Source organism: Temnothorax curvispinosus, unplaced genomic scaffold (genome assembly GCF_003070985.1).
Source record: "Temnothorax curvispinosus isolate PA1 unplaced genomic scaffold, ASM307098v1 QBEX01013138.1, whole genome shotgun sequence".
NCBI lineage: Eukaryota > Metazoa > Arthropoda > Insecta > Hymenoptera > Formicidae > Temnothorax > Temnothorax curvispinosus.
The window spans coordinates 1,624,714-1,643,105 of NW_020222918.1; the positions used below are offsets into that span (position 1 = coordinate 1,624,714).

At 36.2% G+C, this 18,392-nt stretch overlaps 3 protein-coding genes across 7 annotated transcripts in view; 1 reads left to right on the forward strand and 2 right to left on the reverse strand.

The window, feature by feature from the left end:
• Positions 1–2,388: 2,388 nt before the first annotated feature.
• LOC112463372 (WD repeat-containing protein 89-like) lies at positions 2,389–4,734 on the reverse strand. 2 transcript variants are annotated; one of them, XM_025029769.1, is made up of 7 exons: positions 4,465–4,734; positions 3,831–4,057; positions 3,411–3,745; positions 3,207–3,332; positions 3,026–3,117; positions 2,727–2,829; positions 2,389–2,652 (listed from the first exon to the last, which is right to left on the reverse strand). In XM_025029769.1, the coding sequence occupies exons 1-7, from the start codon at positions 4,629–4,631 to the stop codon at positions 2,506–2,508; spliced, it is 1,197 nt and encodes a 398-aa protein (XP_024885537.1). In that variant the 5' UTR covers positions 4,632–4,734; the 3' UTR covers positions 2,389–2,505. The 2 variants fall into 2 exon arrangements, with proteins under 2 accessions (XP_024885537.1, XP_024885536.1); XM_025029768.1 differs by having other exon boundaries at positions 3,026–3,120.
• A 2,089-nt stretch (positions 4,735–6,823) lies between these two features.
• LOC112463253 lies at positions 6,824–12,711 on the forward strand. Its single transcript, XM_025029527.1, has 7 exons — positions 6,824–7,176; positions 7,243–9,438; positions 9,527–9,686; positions 9,763–9,923; positions 10,024–10,231; positions 10,351–11,229; positions 11,313–12,711. The coding sequence occupies exons 1-7, from the start codon at positions 7,093–7,095 to the stop codon at positions 11,510–11,512; spliced, it is 3,888 nt and encodes a 1,295-aa protein (XP_024885295.1). The 5' UTR covers positions 6,824–7,092; the 3' UTR covers positions 11,513–12,711.
• A 1,230-nt stretch (positions 12,712–13,941) lies between these two features.
• LOC112463255 (late embryogenesis abundant protein, group 3-like) overlaps positions 13,942–18,392 on the reverse strand; it is a 65,519-nt gene continuing 61,068 nt past the window's right edge. For 3 of the 4 annotated variants that reach the window (XM_025029529.1, XM_025029530.1, XM_025029532.1), the window contains 2 exons: positions 15,226–15,524; positions 13,942–15,063 (listed from right to left, as the gene is read on the reverse strand). In XM_025029529.1, the coding sequence (XP_024885297.1) occupies positions 14,414–15,063; positions 15,226–15,487 (912 nt within the window). In that variant the 5' untranslated portion in view covers positions 15,488–15,524 and the 3' untranslated portion in view covers positions 13,942–14,413. The remainder of the gene's footprint in view (positions 15,064–15,225; positions 15,525–18,392) is intronic. The other variant, XM_025029531.1, reaches the window with a different exon arrangement.

An 18,392-nucleotide genomic window follows, 5' to 3' on the forward strand; every position in this document is an offset into this window, starting at 1 on the left:
TCTCCTCGTATTATTGTCCACAGCTAACTTTATTTATTGCATTGTGTAAGATCGATGATGAAAGCTCGCGCAAGCCCACGCGAAATGATACGCACGGAAACGAGAGGGAGTCCGTTACACGAGAATCGTAACGAACTCCCGTTTCGCTCATTGCGAGAATAGTTCGCGTCGGTTCTCGCGGATCTTGCATCCCGTGCACCGTTTCTAATGTATTTTATTTGTACGTCACACTTATCAACGAATGAGGACGTTCTCGAGTGCCGAATGAAAGATGAGGAATCTCTGAATCATAGTACGGTCATACTGCACGTTGGATCACCGACCCACTGTACTGTTAGATCGCAAAAAAACGCAATACGTATTTAGCATACCTTAACGAAGTTCGTCGTTGCGACGCGGCATCAAACGCGCTTTCAGATTCAAAAACGGAAAGGACAATTGCGACAACCGTGTTTTATATATATATATATATATATATATATATATATATATATATATATATATATATATACACACACACACACACACATGATATATATCGTATTGTTGTGATGATTGTCAATAATGTCTCTGAATTATGAACTTCTGAACTCGGTTCGTAAACGATTATAGTTATAATACTGTGCGTATATAAATGAACATTCCTTAACAGATAAAACTAGCGTGCAATATGATCGGATTGAAAGGCGGGCGAAGGGGCCGTTGAGGCGCGGTGGATAAGAAACGTCTAATGAATTAGCCTCGTTAAGGAAACTTAAGTAATAATGCTGCAAGTTCGTCTCAATCAATCACGGTGACAATAGATCTTAAAAAAGTATTCCGTAAGGTATGTCGAATTACGCGAGGGAAAAGAAAAAAAAAGGGGGAAAAAAGGATATAAGGCGACTTTATTACAAGTCTACTACTACTATATTTACTATTTACTGCGATGCCGAGCATGTGACAAGCTCGCGAGGTGATATTTTGCGATTGTAGCTGGTTGTAGCGTCTGCCGTGGATGAGTGTTCGACTTCATCGCGTACATATATGCATACAGACGATATATTTACTGCGTAACTAGCCGGGCAAAGGAGATTCGTAAAAAGAAATTGGTTTTAGACGAAACGTAACTTCCGTACGACTCGAGAAAACAATCACGATGACTAATCCGGTTTAATAATAACTGCCGTATATTATCCAATTCCAAATTTTTCTTTCTTTGATCATATAATGATTATTTAGATATGAACCTTTTTTGATACTTAAACCATAACTTTTAGTGCGTATATATATATACATATATGCACATATACATATACACACTAACTTTGAATTAATCTTTGATATATACATATCAAAGATTGATTTAAATGTGTAGAGTATCAAAATAGGTTTATAATTAAATGGTCGTTATAATGAAAAGAAGAAAAATTTTGGATCGATTAGTATACGGTAGTTATCAAACCGGATTATAAGCCGCTGTGTAAACGTAGTCTCTGTCTCGGAAAATATGCTGCAATGGAGCAAATTGACTGTCACGGTGGGCGATCGATGAGATGCCGCAATTTCCCGTCTCCGTCGACTGATATACCTGTAATAAATAAATGAAGTCGTACACAATCCCGCGGGATAACACGCGAAGAATCAAATCGGCAACAGCTGAGGAATAGCGTGACGGCCTACGCGCGTCTCGTGGCGTTTCGTATCTTTTGTTTTTTTCTATTCTAGTATAACGTCACGTGGCGACCCAAAGTTTGAGAAAGGATATATATCTATAAAGATTATATATATATCTATAAATAAAGTTACAGTAACGCGGTTTTCCACGTTTTAGCGAATCTTTACGTCCCCGATGCTCATGGGAAGTATTTTTGTACGTTTAGTCTGTACCTATACTACCGTTTCGCTCTAAAACTATATCTACTGTTATCATTGTGATACTCGCTACTGCGATCGTCTTTTGAATCGTTAATGTAATAATATTACATAATGTGTAATAAGCGGGCGTGTGTTTGGCTATTGATACGCTCACGGATCGGCAATAGGAGTCTCCTTTTAATTTTGACGATTTTCAAACGCAGAGACTGTAAACTACTATCCAATTGTTATTATCGAGTTATTTGGTTGATTGTTCTTTGTCACGAGTACTGATTACCCGACACGAGTCCTCTGACGATTGCCAATCGTCCTGTTTTATTAATCTTAATCTCGCTGTGACAGAAGGAAATCCGTTTCCTTGCGAGTCACGCGCAACTCCTATGGTCTGTCTTGTTCTTTTCTTCCACGTCTATTAATTCCATGTATCCGCAGTTACATGTGATTTACATTCCTTAGCATTTATACCACGGAACCCGTGGCTGCATTTTTTTTTATCAATATATGACTCGCCGTTAAATAATTAATCGCATAAACAAATAATACCTATTTATTATAAATGTACAAACTGTTATTGTAATAAAGAAGAATGTGAGGGAAATATACAATCATGACGTTTCGAATTTACATTATTTGCCTTAAATACTTATTTTAATAGGGTTTAATCCTGTGATGCCGGTCACGGCCGTTTCCAATTTTAGTTAACAACTTATGATCCGAATCTCGCTGTGTCGGCGATTCCGCTTGTCGCCACACGTTGATAATGCCTTTCTCGCCGACTGTCACCAAGCTACCACTCTGCAAAATCGAGAATACGAGGTTGTTATCAATAATTCTCCAAGTTGAAATAATTCCTTAATCTACTAATTTACCTTTTCATGGATCCAGCTGTCCCGTACTATTTGTTTGTTCCCTATAATTTCGTAACACGTTTCCAAACAATTCTCCCTAATACTCAAACATCTTAAATTTTCCCTGAAAAAAAAAAAATACGAACGTTATATATTGTATTAAAACATTTTATATTCTATGTTAATACATTATTTAAAATAAATAAGAAATTACTCCTTGCAGCAATACTATACGATCAACTAAATTCCAATAATCTAAAAAAATTCTAATTGTTTTGAACAGAGTATAAGTACATTTATTATATATTTAAAACTAATACCTTGTAACTGTACTAGAACCCGCCAGCAGGAATGGTTGTCCAAACACATTTGTCGTGTGGAATTTCACTAAGTAACAATTATCAGGATCATCCTTCTGCAATAAATAGAATTCTTCAAGATTATTCTTTGAGAAAAGTGATAAACGATAAACAGTGATATGATTATAAAAACCATGCATACCCGCGATACTGCTAAATGACTGCGCGCGAATGTTTCATACGCACAAGCACCTTCGCATTCCCATAATTGCAAATGCGTATGTGTCGTACACCATAGAGAATCATCGGTTAACCAACCTAGCCTGTCCTAAAAAGAAAAGCTGTTTGATTACCAAGATAGTTCATATTGTCACGTTATACAAAACAACATAGGTGATTTTCTCACCACTGACGACTCGGTATTTAACGAGGATGTCAAGGCCAAATCTTCCGAGGATTGCGTCAGGTCGAATATATTCATCAGACCGTCAGTGCTACCCGATGCCAAAACATTCCGCTTGGTGGGATGAAAGGTCAGACAAGTGACGTCATCCATATGCGATTCCCAATATCCACCAAGGAGATTGTTTTTATTTCCTATTTTTGAACCACTTTGCCTTAGGTCCCAAAATAGAATAAACGCATCTCCACCGGTGTGCTCCGTCCCACCGGCTACGAGCCTTTCATCGCAGCTGAGGTCAAAGCTAGCCAAAGGCTTTGTTTTGCCATCTTCCGTACCATCTGTAAATGTTGAAACGTGACTAGAATTTTCATCGATGAGTAAATTATGTTTACGGTCGTTGGGACCGTTGGGACTGACAGTTACCTTTGAATTCTGCCACGACCTTTCCTTTAGCACGCAAATCACGTGCTGTAATTAGCCCATCGTTAGTCGCGATATATAATATATTTTTAGAAGTGGGACTGAACTTAACTCCCACGATGGGTGCTTGATTATGGTCCAGGGTAATCGTTCGGCTCGTGGACTCGCCAACAGAATATATCACGCACGAATGGTCCGACAGTCCTGCTCCAATTGTAAATTCTGGCTCACTATATATAACAAACGATTTATATAAAAATAAAATTAATACATGTGGTTGGAAAATATCATATCACTTCGTGTCAAGTACAAAGTTATAATAATAAGATATAATAATAAGTAGATATTCCAAACTGCCAAAATATTTAAACAAAAATATTGGTAAACAGTAAAAATTACTGAAAATGATATTATTGGGCATACACATTTAGATAACAAAAAAATACATTTAGAAAATTATATTTTATTGTAATAAAAAAAAATAGAATACACAAACACAACAGTGTTCTATATATTAAAAGTTATAGATTAATTTCTCGCGCAATAGCAGAAACATAATTGAAGCACATGTGTGATGTGTGTCACATTTTTGCGCAGATCTGAAAGGAAATGTTCCATAAGGAAACATTGAACTTGCCTTTGAGTTCCACAGACGGAGAGGATGTAGTTCTGATCGTGCGACACCGTCTCTTCTAGCGACAGCGTCAGCTCGACCTTCTTGCCGACCATTTCGTCGTCCTGTCCGCGCGTTCCTGCGTCGTTCTTGACGTTCAGCCTCTTCAGGGATTCGGTTACTCTCGACATACTCTCCCGTTTCGCGCGTTTCAAGTTGACAGTGTTGACACGCAGACTGAGTTTGAGGTTAGCTCGAACGGCTCGAACATGCGCGGCGTCGGCACGAACTGGCACGAAGCATGGTAGAAATACAAGGGTATGCTCTTGCGCATATTTCCGAACCCAGCCAATCAGCGACTTTTCCAACCTTACGTCACACTGAGCGGCACATTTAAGCAGCGAATCTATAATAGTCATTTATAAAAGCATTTTGAGCGGACAATATGTGAATACAAAATAATGTTGATCATTTATGTGAGAGAAAATTCTGTTTTATAAATAAATAAATATATATGAACAAAAATATATAAATATAAAAAACGCACGTGACATACGGATAAACGCTCATCGTTTCCCGAATTTGTCTCTCGTTGTAGATGTTAGAAACGTTATTGTTATTTGACGAATTTTATAATTATTTTATGTGGATTTGTCTAAATATATGATATTACAGAAAATATTATTATTATTAAGAAAAAAAGAATTGTGTGCATTGAATAAAAATCATTGCGACGTACGGAAAAATTTCACATAAAACGAGATTTTAATTTCCAGTCATTTATTATTAAAATTCTGCGAATTATTAGTTTTAATCAAAACTGGTCGGAAAACGATTGGAAAAGAATTGTCAGCTGAGACGCAAAACAAAAATATATTGTGGCGTACGACATAAAGAACTATATATGCAGAGGAAAGATGCAGATAAAAGATCAAATAACAATAAATGCAAATATTTAATATACAGGTTTTTTATTAGTAAATTTTGACATCTTTCTTCTTTTTTGCCTGTGATTTGCGATTGCAATCGCTCGGTTCATTTCGCGCAGCCTAATATATGTCCTAGTCCTAATGAGGCATAGTAATGCCTCTCTCGGTATTTTAATTTTCAATTGTGGTTCTATTATTTTTGCTAAGTTTTGAAATATAAGATTTTCTTTATTCAAACTGGATCCGTGATATTTAGCAAACTCAATATTCATTATACGAGCACATTGTAATAATTTGTCACTCGGATACATACATTTTCCTCGCGAAATAACTTGCAGCCAATCTTGGTCACCCGTTGTTTCCAATTGGCGCGTTTCAATACCTAATGTTTTATCTGTGCTTTTAAATCTAAATGCTACGTATCCGGCTATATATTTTAAACCCTCTTCTTCGATAGCCTCGCTAATATTAAAATCTTCTAATTTCTGTAACAACTGTTCTTCCTCATAACTTGGAATAATTGCGCACGAATCCAACGCAGAAGGTTCATATGCTTCATCAAAACATATCTCTTCTTCTTCATAACTAGTTATAGTAGTAACTTTTTCGTCAACATAGGACGCAAGCATATCCGTTAACACGGACTCTTCGACATCACAGCTAAGAGGAAATACAAAGATCGATTCGTTCGATTTGCTTTCTTGAACATTACATTTATCTGACAACACATTACTAGAATGTTTGCCTAATATATAACGCTTTAATCGGTACTTGAAATCTAATGGTGTTGGATGATCGTACGCACACCCCATTGAACGTATAAACGAAAAAAAATTTTCTAACAGATCTTGATTAAGACGGTAAGTTATCAAATACGTAATAGGAAAATCAGAAGTACCATATTGCTCTTGTAAGTACGGTAGCGGTTGTTGTAAAGAGGTGTTACTGAGTATAATACCTTTTTGAAAGGGCAGCAAAGTTATATGCTTTCCTATCCTAGTTTCTTTGATAAAAGTCGTCATGTTATTCAAAATTATATTCTGTTCTTCAATATTTATACCATACGCATTTTTTCTTGTATATTTACCGTACATACATTTCGAGTTAAACACATCGAATCAGTCATTACATAGTCTGATAACATACGCAGTTTCTTGCCATGATAAGTTCGAAAGGTAACCTTTATGAAAACACACACACATACATTACACGTCATTGCGTACACTGTAATAATCACAAACGAATTACTCGACATAAACAGCGAACCGAGCGAACGCAGCCATTGCGAATCACCGAGTACATCCGATTCATTCCGATGCTACACGAATATGACGTAAGTTTGTATAAAAGTGGTGGGAATGCGCAGTGGTCTGACACGGTATGAGCATACCCTTGTATTTCTACCATGGCACGAAGTACCACGAAGTACGAGGGTGATGGTGATGGTCAGTAATGTTATTTGCACGCCCCTCTCTTTCTTCCTCTTCTCAAGTGACGTTTTCATGACGCTCGTGACGCGTTCAATAAGCATCGGCCTTTAAACTGACAACGCCAGTAGAAGGTGGAAGAACTCCCAGAAGACCCGCGAAAGGAGTACCGTGTTTACGTTACGCAGGTCACAAGTTTCAAATCACTCCTGACGAAACGGACAACGTTTGCACGATAATAACGCGGGTATAGTACGTGGGATTTTAGTGAAACCGAGAATTTTACGCTCCGAGAGATGAACGGGACGCAGGCAAAAATTGTTACGTGGACGGAACTGATACAGTCGGAGAAACTGCGGGAGGTGTTGGAGGATGTTCAGGTACCTCTTTTCCGTTAGAAATAATATCCTTATTTGCGAGCGCAAATCTCATTGTTGATCTTCCAGATGACTATCCGCGTCCGACCGGACAGCAAGCTGAACGACGGTATATTTAGATTGCTATTACGCTTATGTCGTGTGGCGGACAAATGTAATAAGCAGAACTGCGAGACCGGGAGAGATATCGCCAAATTAGCCAAATTGCTTTGCTCATTGTTGATCGAGGTACCTGATGACAACAACTTCGTCAAAGCTCTGTTCAAAATTGTTCACTGCTTAATTACTTTTAATCTGTACGAGGACGCGGCGGAGATATGTGGTTATTTGCAACCTGGCAATTTGTACAATCCTCAAGACGACACCAGGAATCTTCTGATAAAAGTGTTGTCCTTATGGCGTGTCTTAGTTAACGACATATATCTCACTCTTACGAATAAATCTTTGAACTTAGAGAGTTATAATAAACTGAAAAGTGTCATAAAGCACGAAATGAAAATGACGCAGATAGCATATAAAGATTATACGAGCCATTTGATTGTGGAGATGGGCAAACATTTAGATAGAATATCAGCTACTGATAAAGGCAAGGAATATTTTGATGATTTTTGTAAATTTACATTGGAGTACTTGTCAGGAGTGCAGTTATATTTAGACAAAGATGAGAAATACATAATATATTGTCGTATACTTTGCATCATATGTCGTGTGATATGTAGGACAGTTAATGCAACTGGTATTAAATCTACGATAAAAACGTTAGATGAATTATGTAGTTATTTCGAGACTCTCCTGGCGAAAGACGAGGAATGCTGCCAGTGCTTTCGACAATTTCGAAGCTTGTGTACGAGTCTTTTAGTGCCAATGGAAAATCTTGTCGATAGTGCCAAAAATATAGAAAATATTATTTATCATAACTTAAACATCGCGCAGAAGTACGGATATGAGGGAGGTCTTAAATGGAATGCAATCAGTATTATGGAGATAGTTGAGCCCACGTTCACTTACTGGGAAAAGTGTGTGGAAACTAACAAGCACATGCTCGATCGTTTGCTTGACACTGGCATCTTCCCAAAACTAATGAATTTATTCATACATATGCATGCAGATGAGTTTTACAACAAGCAAGTGTCGATCAAATGCAAGTGGTGCCTGGACAAACAGTGTACAGTTAAGAGGGATTTATACAATGCTATAGCGATGAAATGTAAATGCGCCAGTTTAGTGTGTAAATTTCCTGTTAAAACTTTGCCAGCAGAAGTGTGCGCTGTTACTCGAAAAATCTTGGAGCAAAACGTTGAATTGATTATTCGTGAAATGAAGGAAAGCGAATGTAAGCGCTGGACACAATCGTGGAATATTTGTCGTAATTTAATTTATAATATAGGCGTACTGTCCGAACACGTATACGAGGAAAGCGTGAATTCTTTTTCCTTTTTATGTACTTGTATCATTCAAATCGAAGGAATCGAATCAAGCTCTATGGATCTTGAAAATTCCAAAAATCTTGAAAATGTTCTTTCTTTTGCATTGCGCAGATTAAGCGTTGTGCATTATAGAAACAATATGTATAGGAAAGCTGTGACTGTGTGTGCATTGAATGGCCTGTTAACTTTTAATCAGTCGAACACAAAAGCTTTTCAGACATGGATAAATATTAAGAAAAATGCTCCCGAAGATGTTGCAAACTTAACTATGCTGAAGTGCTTGACAAATGATAAAGACGAGATAAAGAATGAACTGGGATTTTCAATCGATATTTCCAAATATGACTTGACTGCCTTGTGTTTGAGGGAGGCAACAATTTTGTTGGAAGAACAGATCACATTTACAAATGGCGTGGCTGCAGTTCTGGAAAAACTTAGGAAGCTACAGCCAAGTAATCAGTATGCACACACGGTGCAGTTATTAGGATATTATTTTTTAGGTTTGAACTATGACAGCTCTATTCTAAAATATCATGAGCAAGCTATACACGATTTGAAGCAAAATAAGTCGAATTCTGTGGCTGTTCTGTGCTTGAAAGCTAATTTAAGCCTTTTTATGTTTGTGGAGGAGTTGCATATAATGAATAAGGAAACTCACTTGGAAATGGAAAATACAAAATTTGCTCTATGCGCCCCCAAGCTACGAGAACTAGCCGAAACCAAATCTCCGAATGTAATTCCTGGTTATACTATGATAAACGTTAAAAAGGATACCAACCTTATGTTGTGTCTACAAAAGAGTTTGAAGAATTGGAAGCAACTGTTTAAATACCATTTTGTAAGTTATGGAGACTATTTATTGCATTAAGCTATTATTAGAAGCTCTGCAGTTCAGTAATTGTATAAAAATATTTTATTGTCAATAGAAAAAAATTGTCAAGGATTGGGAACCTAAACTTATACTTCGCATGCTAATAACAGCTGGTGAATATGCCCGGTTATATCGGTATGAAGATTGCGAAGCTGAAGTATGGACATTGGCATATAAGTTAGCATCAGAAATAGACGATCATACAATTATTTATAGTATGTTAAATTATTTATTATAATGATTAAGAAAAAAGTATGTTTTATGGATAAGTTAATATAAATCCTTTTACAGTTACAGGTCGTTGCATATCATTGAGACAAATCAATTATGATTGGATTACTACTGCTAAAGAATATGTTAGAAAATACAGAGATTCTGAGGACGAAGATGTAATTGGTGCCATTGCTATCTTTTGGATAAGTTTAGCGGATCTTTATTTTGAATGTGGAAAGGTAAGAAAATAGTTTAAAACACGAAAATATTTTATCTAATATACAATACATATATAAAATTTTCTGTTATCTTTATTTTTTATTTTTATTTTTTTTTTAGTTTGATGACGCTAAGCAATTACTTACTGAAGCTAGAAATCTTCCAGGAATTTCATTTCTTGCTAATAAATCCGTGTATCTGTTAAGTTTAGATGTTATTATACGCAACAGCCATTTTTATATTGTGGAACATGAGGATTATAACTTGTACATTGAGGAAAATCGGCTTACAGCGAGGAGCTTAAATCAAGATCTGTTGACGAAAAAATGTAATTATAGTTTATGAAGCCACTTTTCTATTCTATTTAATCCTAATATAAAGCTACAATTCAATATCAATTTATATATGTGTAAAATTATTCGACTATTTACAAGCGATCTGTTTCAGGGACAAATCAAGTTACATATCTTTTCAGTTACGATGTACTTTTTACTACTGGAGTTAATTTATCCTTAAGAATAAACAGTCTATTATCTTTTCGTGGTATTAGCCCGGATTTAGTGCGACTCTTAAAGTCAGCACAGAGCTTAAATGCGATGCTACGTACTGCCGAACTATTGAAATCGCTTTGTTATATTGATCTGTCACGTTTACAACTGGACGATTGCGAGGTAAAGCTGCAGGGCCTCGAGCACATGTTGAACATCGAGACGTTTCAGTTGTCGATGGAGTCCAAGTCCGTTGAAGCACCATTCACTTATCTCGCAGTGACTCCCACGAAGATCGGAGATCCTGTCAGAGATATGTCGCAGTATGGCGCTTCCCCAGAGCTCGGGAAGAAAGTGTTTGACTTGCCGAAATTCACATTGCACACAGATTGCGACTGCTACAAGTGCGGCAACGTTTCGTATCAGTACATGGTATTTGCCACCACTTACATCAGAGCGCAGCTATATGCCTTGCAAAATCACACCGCGGCAGCGCTCGACCACTTCCACGGCGCTTTTGAAATAAGGCGGAAACTATTCGAAGAAGAAAAATCAGTTCTGCCTGAAAACTGGCCTTGTGACGAAATCGGTGTGAAGCGATTTTCTTGGCAAATACGTTTCTACATTATCGATTATATACAGTTATTGATCGATTTTTGTTACTTTCTGAAAACAAAGATAGCATCGAGACAAAAGGATGCGTTTGATATTACCAATTTAGCGATCAATATATGCTGCAAGTATACATTAGAGAGACATCCCGTCTATAAAACGGCTAAGGAATTAGCATTTGACAATGAATTCGAACTGGTATTAGAGTCTTCAGACTTTAGTTCAAGTATGTACTTTTTAACATATGGCCTTTTTTCAGGACAAATTTCAGATAAGATCTTTATATTTATGTGATAATCTCTGTTGCAGAGTTTATGGTTCCGCAGCCACATGACATTGATACAAGTGACCACGTAAAAATCCCGTTTGATCCAAGCATTTGTGTCACGCCATCCGTTCGGAATCAACGTGCCAAGAAACCTGCTTCAATTCGACGTAGAAAGAACCCAGTAGCTTTGAAGATAACTAAAGTTAATATGATTTGGAATGATGATGAAGACAAAAATTAATGATTATTATTTATAAAGTATAATAAAAAAGAAGTTCAAACCCTGAATTTAATTTCCATCCATTCGAAATAATTTATAAGCAATATAAGCATGTAAACCCTACATTTTTTAAATACAATATAATATAATACAATAAGATGCATCTTCGATTATTTATAAAATGGACTTTTATGTAAAAATAATTATTTTGTTATGCTATGGAATATACGCAGTAGTTTTTTGTCAAAACTATCTGCATCTTACAAAATTCTATACAACAAATTACTACTATAGATGGTTTCTACATTAATACAACGTTTTTACGATGGTTTTTCTTTTTGGCACTTTCTGACACTGGATCTTGTCATTCTTGTCAGTCGTTTTTAACCGAGTTCTTCATCATTTACAAGTATTTTGGGACATTTACTTCGTAAATTTTTAGGTTCATTCACTGTGTGTCCGCGTTTTCTATACTTTCTTTCAATGTTCTGGTCTTAAAGAATTTTCGTTATGTATTTCTGAGAAATCTGGTTTTCTGATTTATTAACTTTTTCAGGTTTTTTTATCAGCGTAGAAGAATCGCTATTTTCATTTGTCTTTTCTTTTATTGCCATGTCATTCAGTAACTCTATGGCCTGATCTATATTTTTATTATAATCAGCGACTGTCAATTGCTTCGTATCTTTAATGCTTTTTCTTGTCTTTGATTTAATTTTGAGATTCCCTACATTTTCTATTAATTTATCAATATTTTCTATCGTGGCAGGTAAATCAGTCTTGTCTATCAAGTTCATCAAACTCTTCGATATATCTAAACTAAAGACGTCATTTTAATCATAATGTCTCTTGTTGATTTCTTTTGCGTACTGTTTCTAGTTTCATTCAAATTTTCCAATTTTTTTGTCTCTTTCGACACAGAGTCTTCCATATTTAAACTAACTACACGTCATCCGCCAAGTCTTCTTCCAAAATTTTTCTTCTTACTAAATTTGTACGCGACTTGATTTTTCTATTCGAATACGTAGGTGGTGGTGACAAACTATCGTCATCTGACATTATATTGTATTTAAATAAATGTAGGGTTTACATGCTTATAAAATATTTCGAATGGATGGAAATTAAATTCAGGATTTAAACTTCTTTTTTATTATACTTTATAAATAATCAGTGATTTTGTTTCATGCAAATACTTTATGAACTGTGTTGACACTATATTTAGTATATTTTATGCTTTTATATTCTTATATATTTATTATTCTTAAAATAAATATCACACAAGTCTTTAGTATAATAACCTAGACATTAATTATTGTAGATTTGAAACAAATATTAGCGATTAGAAATAAGAAATTAGGAATAAAGCTGGTGTAACATTAATTCACGGCTTTCGATAGGTTAAAAATATATTGTGTGTGTTATTCCGTTTCCGTTGCCGATCAATTTTTCATTGTGCATCCAACTTTATTCTTGATTCTAGTCCTAATCGCTAATATCTATTCCTTGTTCCTTAAATTTTTCATTGTGCGGAGGCCTTTAGAGGGACTCTGTATTTTAATACTTTTAATATTCGATTTTTATTTAAAACTGCGATTTTATCATCCGGATAACATATTGTTATCATCCGGATTTAATTGTTCATGCAAATGATAATGTATATTGTAGAAAAAATTGTAGTTTTGCAGCAATACGTGATGTTATTGCGTCGTAAATATGCATTCTTATTTGTTAAATAATGTCGGGGATTGCAGAACAATTTATATCGATAGTCGATATCATCGAAGATCGCGGCCATTCTTATAATTATTCCCGAGTTTCAGGGGTCCCTCTTGATAATCACGGTGATAAGTTTGCACAATATGCATTACGCGCTGTCACTTTGCTGCTTCAATTTTTGAACACTATAAAAGCTGTATTATTATACAAACATAAGCAAGAAGGAAGTGTCAGAATCTGCAGATACTAGACTCAAATTAAATGCACAAAAGTTTTTTTTCAATACGATTATTGTATTATATTTTACATTTATTGTTTATATACATATATATGTACTATAAGCGGAATCTTGGAAATTGTGGAAAATATTTGATACGTACAAGTGATACAAATATATTTGAACTTGTGAGTTGTTGTAAAACTCTTTGTTAGGACAATATCATACGTAAATTTTTTTTGCTTATGAATGGAAATGGAATTGCAAATTAATTCATAATATTATATACGGTTACTGGTACTAAATTCATATATATTTGAACAAGTAATAGTGAAAGGAGTCAATGCATATTTGTATTCGCATATTTAAATACAATATTAATTTATGCATAAATTTTAAAACGCGTGAAAAATGGTAATTATAACTTGTGTAAGACGAGAATTTTGAATTAAAATTCTATTGAAGGTTACTTAAAATGATACGTATTACAAATTATATGATATTTTGTTATATCTATATAATTATATATTTATATTGACGTACTGTATTTTTAATTGAATTTGCCAAAGTTTTATTAACTGTCAATGCTAGATAAACTGATCTATATAATCAAATCAAACATCTGCGTGATTAAATATTGATTAAGAAAAAGTTAAATTTGAATTTGTCAGAAAGTCATTAGAAAATCCAGACGACTGAAGAATAGGATTAAATGATATTCTTCGAGAAGGGAAGAGAATGAGTAATACGAGTATACACATACACAGAGAGTTCAGAGAATGGCAACAATATTTTATTGTGCAGTCTGGCACGTGAACACAGTGACATACGATCGCTGAGTCTCATAGAATAGAAAAGGAAAAAGATGGCTTGAGCGCCGTTGCGCGCTGTATTGCCAGGCAAGTACACTTGCAAAGGGAGGAAACACGAGCGCGGTTGTCACGAGTCTCTCTCTCTCTCTCCCTCCTCCCTCTCTCTCTCTCTCTCCTCTCTTAGAGGTGATAACTCTTATATTCGTAGGCATCTACAGGCAGGGCGTTTATTAAACCGAGCGGTTCGTCATCATGCAAAGAGGCTGGGTGATTTGCCGCTGCAGCCGCGGCCGCGGTATTAGCCGCGTGTGCGGCCGCGGCTGCGGCATTGCTCTGTGCAGCTTGAGCGGCGTTAGCGGCTTTTTGCGCTGCCGCCTGAGTCGTTTCAAAGTCCAAACGTGCTGCCGCGAGTTGCTCGGCGATCGCCTCAGCACGTGCCTTAGCCTGGCCCACCATCGTCGTTTGCGCCGCCAGCTCGGCTGCAGCCTCGGCTGCCGCTTGTGCAGCATGTTCGGCAGTCGCCTGTGCGGCGTTCAACGCCGTGGTGATGACCTGCACTTGGTGCATCGCCTGTTGCGCTGCGTTTTTCGCAGATGAGGCCGCCCTTTGAGCTTGTTGCAATTGTTGCTTTTCACCGTCGACCGCTACATGTGCGTCCCTCGACTGCTGTTCTAGACCCATCACTATAATTTGCTTGCCGGCTAGGGCTGCAGCGGCAGTTGCCGCGGATTGTGCTGCCGCTTGAGCCAGAGTGTTTTTGGCTACGTATGCTGCCTGTCCAGCGGCCGATGGTTGTTGATTCAATTGTGTGTGAGCTTGGTCAGCGGCTCCTGCAATCAGGACACAAAAATTGTGTCAAAAGTAAAAGAAAAAACTATATTTTATATGTCCATTATTCGCCCCCCCTCTCTCTCTCTACCCCTTATATTTTTATCACAATGAGAAAAAGCAAAGGATCATTGACCGGTTTAAACACAAGAAACGTATCTAACCTTTCGCTATACTGGCCAAAGGGCCACCCACGCTGTAACCAGGTCGGATAAGATGACTCGAACGATGACCACTCGCAGCGACTGCTACGACAGGCGCAGCTTCAACATAATGAGTATTTGACTCGATCAAACCTAACGGTGCGCTATGACCTGCGTACTCAAATTCATAACCGTCGATCACTTCCTGATCGTGAATCTGCTTTTTAGATTTGCCGCAGTGCACGAAAGTCACGTAAGCCAGAAACATCAACAAGATCTTCATGTTGAAACGTTAAATTTTAGTTGTGGCTAATGAATATCTGTAAAAACCAAGAAAACAAAGCTGAAATTAATTTTCTATTAAAAAGAATGTAATATACACGACATATAATTATCGAATTTTATTTATCACTGCATTTTGTTGTTTAACATGCTTAAAATATTAGAGTCTTTTGAATTAGTTTCTATAACGCAAATAAATGGATTCCATTTGCAACATATCATTTATTTCTGCATAGGGGAGACCGGGGACATTGGGACATTGGAATATTAAAAAAACATCCCAAGTTGTTGACTACAATTTAAGTAACGCCCTAAAAAACTATCTCCCTTAAAACTTTCATCAAAACTAGCAATGCTCGAAAAGTACACTTTTTCTGAATCAAAATTCACATTTTGGTACTAATTTATTAATTTTTTTGTAAAGTTTATGAAAACGGGCAAAATAGGCATGATTTTTTAAAAATACTTATAAATACGCTAATCTCTCTAATATGTCTTACTTTCAGTGGATGTATGATTATCACAGATTATCGGGTTTCATAGCTTCAAAACTACAGTATATTCCAAAGATGATAAAGTGCTATTTCACTATCAATTTCTTGCTAAAAATCTAGTGTGATTTTTTTAAAGTAGTTTATGTCTCATAATAATAAAAAAAGAATAATAGATATTTTATTTTTTGATATATAATAAAATTAACGATTTTCTATTCAAATAGTTGCTACATGGACGGTAATTACATAACTGTCCATGAAACTTTGGAAATAGCTGTAACAAGAGTTGCATATTACAATAGAATACTCTTTTATGCTATTCTCCGAATCGAATTTTGGCCACTTTTTTAGGTTTGCCAGCGCAACAAGGAACGTGTGTCGCACAATTTTCAGACAATACTTTTTCTCTCGCAGGTCCAACATAACTATATCTCTGTTAGTATCTCTATTTTATCTCACGAACTACAGGGAGGGGGGGAGGATACTCGACCATGATACTCGAAATCAAGTCACGTTTCGATTACGTAAAATATTACAGGACATGGCGTACAAAAGGAAAAGGAGTAGTATCAATAGATCGGATCCGACTATATGAAATCAGTCAAGCGTTTACGCAAAACTACGAATGATATACGTGCAAAGGAAATTTTGCACAAATTTTGCATAGACCACAAACACGTGCGCGCGCACATACGCATACTTTTATTTAATAAAAGGTGATTATTTCTTTAAGAGAGATTCTTTCTTTATTTATTATCGTATCTCAAGGTATGTACTATATATCTGGAAAATGTCTGGAAATCTCAAAAGTGCAATGCGGCGCGCGACGCGGCGGTGCGTTTCAGACATTATCTATACTAGTCTGGTTTCGTAATTGGTTTTTCTCCATACAAGGCTTGTTTCTTTGAGAATGAAAATTTCTTCCGAGTCTGGTCAACGACGTGCATGACTGCTTGCGATAAGCTTGATTGATTGCTTCGAATCGATTCAGGTATGAAAAAAAGAGAACCATTGTCGCGCGACGATGATACGGTGTTGTATAATAATTGAACGCGCCGCAAACTGCTGAATGGATCGAATGATCGGAGAAAGCGACGCGTAAAAAATCTGACGCAACCGTAAAAGTAATCGCTATGCCGATATGATAATTCACTCTGTAAATAAGTCTTTTTTTTTAATATTTTGCGAAAAAACTTTTACTCATTGTTAGTAATATAGTCTCATAGAGACATTGGCCATCAGTCGACAAGATGAAATGGGAAAAGAAAATTTTTATAGGAAAAAAATTGAATTCCTTTTTATAACAAGGGGTATACGTTGATCAGGTTTGATTAGTCTAAATTAACATATATGAAGTGCATTCGCGATCGACAAGACTCGAATTGAGATTATACTGACTTGACACATACGTGCCCGTGACGCATGCACCGCCTTTCCAAATGTCGCAACTATGCATCGCGATCGTTTAAAATCGGAAATCCGGTTTCGTCTCGCTCTGAAAAGCGCTTGTGCACGTCACTCGTGTCATGGGGAATTTATCTCATACAAAACCTGAATCTACCAATGAAAATATGTATAACCACAGGTAATCACAGCTAGTCGTAACCGAAGCTGTTTGTTTGCGACCATGACGAGAATTTAAATTTGCGCTAATTAATAAAGTTTAATATCGAGTTTAAACGGTATATTTATAATACACATACAAACACACATATCTATAAGAAAGTATGTGAAAGTGTGTGTGTGTGTGTGCGTGCGCGCGCGCGCGGGCGCATGTGCGTGTATCTATGTCAATGCTACCATTTTTTATACTTTTGTCCCTGTAGTAAAGTATTTTTTTCCATAGTTACACTTCTCCATATTACGGAGGTATTTTAATTACGACACAGCTTTGCATAAGCTAAAAATCGATGCACTTGATAGCACAATCAAGCGTGTGTGGAAGGACGTTAATTCTTTCCTGCGGATGAATTGTTTCTCCGCGCGGTTGTTTCTTTCTTTCACAAAACACACACACACAGTCATGTAAGCGCGCGCACACACAAAGTGAATAATGGTTGAAAATTTGATTATTAACAAAAGTTCAAAACTGATTTATATGCAAATTATATAACAATTTACGTAACCGATATAAAATTATATTACAACTAATAAAGTTAGTAGAATTAATTGCATTGTATTGGAATAACTTATTAATGAAAAGTACCAAAGCAGATCTTGCATTTCTGTATTGTGTAAGAAAAAGAATATCTATTTCTATTAAAGATTCAACAAATTTTTAAAAAGTATTAAATATGTCAGCAATTTTAGAAGAATATTAACAATAAGTGATTCTAATACTAGCGAGATTACTAGCAAATGTGTGTGTGTGTGTGTGTGTGTGTGTGTGTGTGTGTGTGTGTGTGTGTGTGT

Excerpts from the sequence above, each read along its gene's own strand:
- LOC112463253 (XM_025029527.1), top strand. The coding sequence starts at position 7,093 with ATGAACGGGACGCAGGCAAAAATTGTTACGTGGACGGAACTGATACAG. Across the intron at positions 9,439-9,526 it reads AACTGTTTAAATACCATTTT|AAAAAAATTGTCAAGGATTG; the intron begins GTAAGTTATGGA and ends TATTGTCAATAG. Across the intron at positions 9,924-10,023 it reads TTTATTTTGAATGTGGAAAG|TTTGATGACGCTAAGCAATT; the intron begins GTAAGAAAATAG and ends TTTTTTTTTTAG.
- LOC112463372 (XM_025029768.1), bottom strand. The coding sequence starts at position 4,631 with ATGTCGAGAGTAACCGAATCCCTGAAGAGGCTGAACGTCAAGAACGAC. Across the intron at positions 3,333-3,410 it reads TAAATACCGAGTCGTCAGTG|GACAGGCTAGGTTGGTTAAC; the intron begins GTGAGAAAATCA and ends TTTTCTTTTTAG. Across the intron at positions 3,121-3,206 it reads GTCATTTAGCAGTATCGCGG|AAGGATGATCCTGATAATTG; the intron begins GTATGCATGGTT and ends TATTTATTGCAG.